Genomic DNA, 6,112 nt, shown 5'->3' with positions numbered 1-6,112 from the left:
GGAGTTCACCCTTGATAAATGTGAAGTGATTCATTTTGGAAGATCGAATTTGAATGCTGAATACAGAGTTCAAAGGCAGGATTCTTGGAAGTGTGGAGGAATAGAGGGATCTTGGGGTCCACGGACATAGATCCCTCAAAGATGCCACCCAGGTTGATAGGGTTGTTAAGAAGGCATATGCTGTGTTGGCTTTCATTAACAGGGGTATTGAGTTTCAGAGCCGTGAGATTTTGCTGCAGCTTTATAAAACCCTAGTTAGACCACACTTGGAATATTGTGTCCAGTTCTGGTCGCCTCATTATAGGAAGGATGTGGATGCTTTGGAGAGGATGCAGAGGATATTTATCAGGATGTTGCCTGGACTAGAGGGCATGTCTTATGAAGAAACGTTGAGGGAGCTAGGGCTTTTCTCACTGGAGTGAAGAAGGAAGAGAGGTGATTTGATCGAGGTGTACAAGGTGATGATAGGCATGGATAGAGTGGGTAGCCAAAGACTTTTCCCCAGGGCGGAAATGTCATCAAGGGACATACTTTTAAGGTGATTGGAGGAAGATATCGGGGAGATGTCAGAGGTAGGTTCTTTACACAGAGAGTGGTGGGTGCGTGGAATGCACTGCCAGCAGAGGTGGTGGAGACAGAGTCATTGGGGACTTTTAAGCAACTCTTGGACAGCCATATGAACAGCAGTAAATTGAAGGGGTGTAGGTTAGGTTGATCTTCGATTAGGATAAATGGTCGGCACAACATCGTGGGCCGAAGGGCCTGTACTGTGTTGTACTGTTCTATGTTCTAAACTCTTCCTAGTCATTACGGTCAATGCTTATTACATTAGTGGGGAGTGAACAGGAGTGGAGTAAATTCAGAGACAGGCAAGGCAGCACCCAGTTATTAGCCTTGACCATAACACCAGCTTTTTCAGCATTGTTTCTCCAGAGTTATTAAACCACTCGAAGGAAGGAAGCACAGGTTCAGGTGCAGCCTCAGTCACCAATAGTAATTATATATAAAGTCGAGGTCTTGAAATATGTGAAGGTACGATCAATAAGTTTGCAGATCAAAAATTGTTGGTGTGGTAACTAGCGAGGAGAAAAGCCTTAAATTAATGGACTGGATATGGGCAGAACAGTGGCAAATGGAATTTAAGCAGGAAAAGTGGCAGCTCTTGTACAGAGTCAGTAGAGACATGGTATGCCGAGTGACATCTGGTCTGGATCATTCCATAAAACATTGAACATTCACTATCACGAGCAAGCGGGAAGAAGATAGAGGAATGACTGATTCTGGGATTGAACCCAACAAGAGTTGCATCTTCTGGGGAGGATAGAGGAAGGACCCATTGAGGAAGAAAACCTTAAATTCTGCATTCTTCCACAGGAGAGCAGCATTTAATCATTCTGAGAAATGGAGAATAGCAGAATACCCATTGACAATAATTTGTTTGATTATTTTTATCAACTGGTAACCAATTTACTGTTTGTGGTGTCAATGGTGCGGCTCTTATCCAACATTCCCTGCGGATGTGAATGTGCCCGATTCACTGCACAGGAACCCAGTGCGCAGACGCATTGCTGGGTGTATCGAGCATGCGCAATGTCACTTTGCTCGGAGGTCTGCGCGTGTTGGAGCGGCTGTTTCCAGCGGTGAGGCAGAGGGAGGAATGGAGCTGGGAGTGGGGAGGGAGTGAAAGCTTAATAAACACCCCCTGCTGGTCACAAGGCCGGCATAAGACCCTGCAAGTCCCGTGTTTGCAGTTGCGGAGCTTTTATCCGGTGTCAGGCCCAGTTCCAAGGCCGCCATCTTTGTTTAGCGGAGCTGAGGGGCCACCTTGATGACGTAACAGATGCGGTGCTTCAGGATCCCGGTGACACTCGCTGTGATTGTTGGACAATCAGCGAGTCAGCTTGAGCCTGTGGCCGCTCTAACCATCTGAAACCGTCACAGTGCCCGGGTGATTGACGGCAGCTCCCGACCAATAGGAAGAGGAGGGGCGGGTCCTCCAAGTGAATAAAAGGCAGGACCCACTGTGATGAAAGCATGCGCAGTAGAAGGGCGCCTTCGTCAGAGCTGTTTTAACAGTATGGAGGAAAAGAGAGATCGCGGGGGTGGGCGGAAACGTTGTGAAAAACTGTTGTAAACCGCGGAAAAGAGTTTCCTGGACCCAGTTTGTACCGAGCGGAGCTGCAGCTCCTCATCTTCGGCTCTGATTAATGGCCGCCATTTTATTGGATGTGCATCAGGGCGCATGCGCGTTTGGCATCTTTGTCAGGGCGTTGTTTCAATGAGTGGGAGGAGCTTATTCCCCATTGTTCAGAATGGAGACAACCTGTCCATCAAACTGCATTAGAACATTACAGCGCAGTACAGGCCCTTCGGCCCTCGATGTTGCGCCGACCTGTGAAACCACTCTAAAGCCCATCTACACTATTCCCTTATTGTCCATATGTCTATCCAATGACCATTTGAATGTCCTTAGTGTTGGCGAGTCCACTACTGTTGCATGCAGGGTATTCCACGCCCCTACCACTCTCTTGAGTAAAGAACCTACCTCTGACATCTGTCTTATATCTATCTCCCTTTAATTTAAAGGTATGTTCCCTCGTGCTAGACATCACCATCCGAGGAAAAAGGCTCTCACTGTCCACCCTATCCAATCCTCTGATCATCTTGTATGCCTCAATTAAGTCACCTCTTAACCTTCTCTCTAACGAAAACAGCCTCGGGTCCCTCAGCCTTTCCTCATAAGATCTTCCCTCCATACCAGGCAACATTCTGGTAAATCTCCTCTGCACCCTTTCCAATGCTTCCACATCCTTCCTATAATGCGGCAACCAGAATTGCACGCAATACTCCAAATGCGGCCGCACCAGAGTGTTGTATAGCTGCAACATGACCTCATGGCTCCTAAACTCAATCCCTCTACCAATAAAAGCTAACACACCGTACGCCTTCTTAACAACCCTCTCAACCTGGGTGGCAACTTTCAGGAATCTATGTACATGGACACCGAGATCTCTCTGCTCATCCACACTGCCAAGAATCTTACCATTGACCCAGTAATCTTCCTGTTATTCCTTCCAAAATGAATCACATCACCCTTTTCTGCATTAAACTCCATTTGCCACCTCTCAGCCCAGCGCTGCAGCTTATCTATGTCGCTCTGTAACTTGTAACATCCTTCCGCACTGTCCACAACTCCACCGACTTTAGTGTCATCTGCAAATTTACTCACCCATCCTTCTACGCCCTCCTCCAGGTCATTTATAAAAATGACAAACAGCAGTGGCCCCAAAACAGATCCTTGTGGCACACCACTAGTAACTGGACTCCAGTCTGAACATTTCCCATCAACCACCACTCTTTGTCTTCTTCCATCTAGCCAATTTCTGATCCAAACTGCTAAATCACCCTGAATCCCATGCCTCCGTATTTTCTGCAGTAGCCTACTGTGGGGAACCTTATCAAGCGCTTTACTGAAATCCATAGAAACCACATCAACTGCTTTATCCTCATCCACCTGTTTGGTCACCTTCTCAAAGAACTCTATAAGGTTTGTGAGGCACGACCTACCCTTCACAAAACCGTGTTGACTTTCTCTAATCAAATTATTCCATTCCAGATGATTATACATCCTTTCTCTTATAAACCTTTCCAAGATTTTTCCCACAACAGAAGTAAGGCTCACTGGTCTATAGTTACCGGGGTTATCTCTACTCCCCTTCTTGAACAAGGGGACAACATTTGCTATCCTCCAGTCTTCTGGCACTATTCCTGTAGACAAAGATGACAAAGATCAAAGCCAAAGGCTCAGCAATCTCCTCCCTAGCTTCCCAGAGAATCCTCGGATAAATCCCATCCGGCCCAGGGGACTTATCTATTTTCACACTTTCCAGAATTGCTAACACCACCTCCTTATGAACCTCAAGCCCTTCTAGTCTAGTAGCCTGAATCTCAGTATTCTCCTCGACAACATTGTCTTTTTCCTGTGTGAATACTGATGAAAAATATTCATTTCGCACCTCTCCTATCTCCTCGGACTCCACGCACAACTTCCCACTACTGTCCTTGACTGGCCCTACTCTTACCCTAGTCATTCTTTTATTCCTGACATATCTATAGAAAGTCCCAATATCTTGTTGGTGGGGCAGAGTGGAGGCAGAGAGAGAAAGGAAAGGAAGCCAAGCCTGCTCTCCGGATTTCACTGTCTTGTCAGACATTATGTCCCATGTGTCCAAAGCTCTGGGGCTCTGTTCAGTGACATGAGTTCCTTTGCTGGAACTTTTCTGGTAAATCTCCTCTGCACCTTCTACAAGAACCTTCACATTCTTCCTGAAGAGTGGTCACCAGAGCTTTATAAAGATTCAGAGAATAGAATTAGAACCATAGAATTCCTACAGTGCAGAAGGAGGCCATTCGGCCCATCCCGTCTGCACTGATTCTCTGAAAGGGCACTTTGCCTCGGCCCACACTCCAACCCTGTCCCTGTAACCCCATAGCCCCACCTAACCTGCACATACTGGACACTGAGGGGCAATTTATCAAGGCCAATCCACCTAACTTTCACTTCTTTGGACTGTTGGAGGGAATCTGAGCACCGGGTGGAAACCCACGCAGACACCGGGGGGAAAGTGCAAACTCCTCACAGACAGTCATCAAGGTTGGAATTGAACCCGGGTCCCTGGTGCTGCGAGGCTGCAGTGCTAACCACCGTGCCACCAGAAGCATAGTTTTTGGTAGCAATATTACTGTTTATGAAGCTCAACATCGAATTTGCTTTGCCAACTATCTCTTGATATGTCTTGTAAATATACAAAATCCCTCTTCACCTCTCTCTCTTCCCAAAGAGATCAGTCGGATTTTACAACAATTGAGCAGTTTATATGGTCACTTTTTCCCCACAAATGACCACATTCATTCAGCTCAATTTCACAACCTGCCTTTGTGTTTATGTGGGTTCTCTCTCACTCCCTATTTTCTGTTTTGAATCAGTTTCACAGGGTGTTCGAAGGGGAGGCTTCAAAGTCCAAAAACCCAAACCAAGCATCAGATCAGGATCTGACAGAGTCCTCAATTTATCATATCCTGAATATCAGCGGATTTTGAACATGGAAGGAAAAAGCATCGTTCACAGTGGGGAGAAACCATACACATGTGTGTGTGGACGAGGATTCAGTCAATCATCAGGTCTCACAAGCCACAAATGCAGTCAAACTGAGGAGAAACCGTGGAAATGTGCGGACTGTGGGAAAGGATTCAGTTCCCCATCCAAGCTAGAAACTCATCGACGCAGTCACACTGGGGAGAGACCATTCACCTGCACAAAGTGTGGGAAGGGATTCACACAGTCTTTCGACCTGCGGAAACACCAGCGAGTTCACACTGGGGAAAGACCATTCACCTGCTCAAAGTGTGGGAAGAGATTCACTCAGTCATCCACTTTGTCCACACACCAGCGAATTCACACTGGGGAGAGACCATTCACCTGTTCAGAGTGTGGGAAAGGATTCAGTAAGTCATCCCACCTGCTGAGACACCAGCGAGTTCACACTGGGGAGAGACCATTCACCTGCTCCAAGTGTGGGAAGGGATTCACTAAGTCATCTTCCCTGCTGAGTCACCAGCGAATTCACACTGGGGAGAGATCATTCACCTGCTCCAAATGTGGGAAGGGATTCACTGAGTCATCCACTCTGTCCACACACCAGCGAGTTCACACTGATGAGAGACCATTCCAATGTCCAGACTGCGGGAAGTGCTATAAAAGTTCTGGGGAACTGATGAGCCATCAACGTGTTCACACTGATGAGAAACCGTTCAGGTGCTCTCACTGCGGGACTGGGTTCAGGCGATCATCTAACCTCACTGTACATCAGCGGATTCACACTGGGGAGAGGCCATACACTTGCGCCAAGTGTGGGAAGGGATTCACCACTTCATCCAACCTGCTGACACACCAGCGAGGCCACAAATAACTACAGCGATTGTATTTTGCTGTTCCTCACATTCAGGACTGAACCATGTTCATTTGGGTCTCTTTCTTCTGATAACAAACTCCAGCCCATTTACAGGGGCTAATATTCTGGCTAAAAGTCAAATAAATTAGATTTGTGTTAAA

General features: G+C 47.0%; 1 protein-coding gene across 1 annotated transcript; it reads left to right on the top strand.

The window, feature by feature from the left end:
- The first annotated feature begins 1,573 nt into the window (after positions 1 to 1,573).
- Positions 1,574 to 6,112, top strand: LOC140419515 (uncharacterized). The gene is made up of 2 exons (XM_072503411.1): positions 1,574 to 1,640; positions 4,987 to 6,112. The coding sequence occupies exon 2, from the start codon at positions 5,103 to 5,105 to the stop codon at positions 5,967 to 5,969; it is 867 nt and encodes a 288-aa protein (XP_072359512.1). The 5' UTR covers positions 1,574 to 1,640; positions 4,987 to 5,102; the 3' UTR covers positions 5,970 to 6,112.

This window comes from Scyliorhinus torazame, chromosome 5 (genome assembly GCF_047496885.1).
Source record: "Scyliorhinus torazame isolate Kashiwa2021f chromosome 5, sScyTor2.1, whole genome shotgun sequence".
Classification (NCBI taxonomy): Eukaryota; Metazoa; Chordata; class Chondrichthyes; order Carcharhiniformes; family Scyliorhinidae; genus Scyliorhinus; species Scyliorhinus torazame.
Note: the sequence above shows the minus strand (reverse complement) of the source record. Positions and strands in the feature narration are given on the sequence as shown.

Excerpts from the sequence above, each read along its gene's own strand:
- LOC140419515 (XM_072503411.1), top strand. The coding sequence starts at position 5,103 with ATGGAAGGAAAAAGCATCGTTCACAGTGGGGAGAAACCATACACATGT.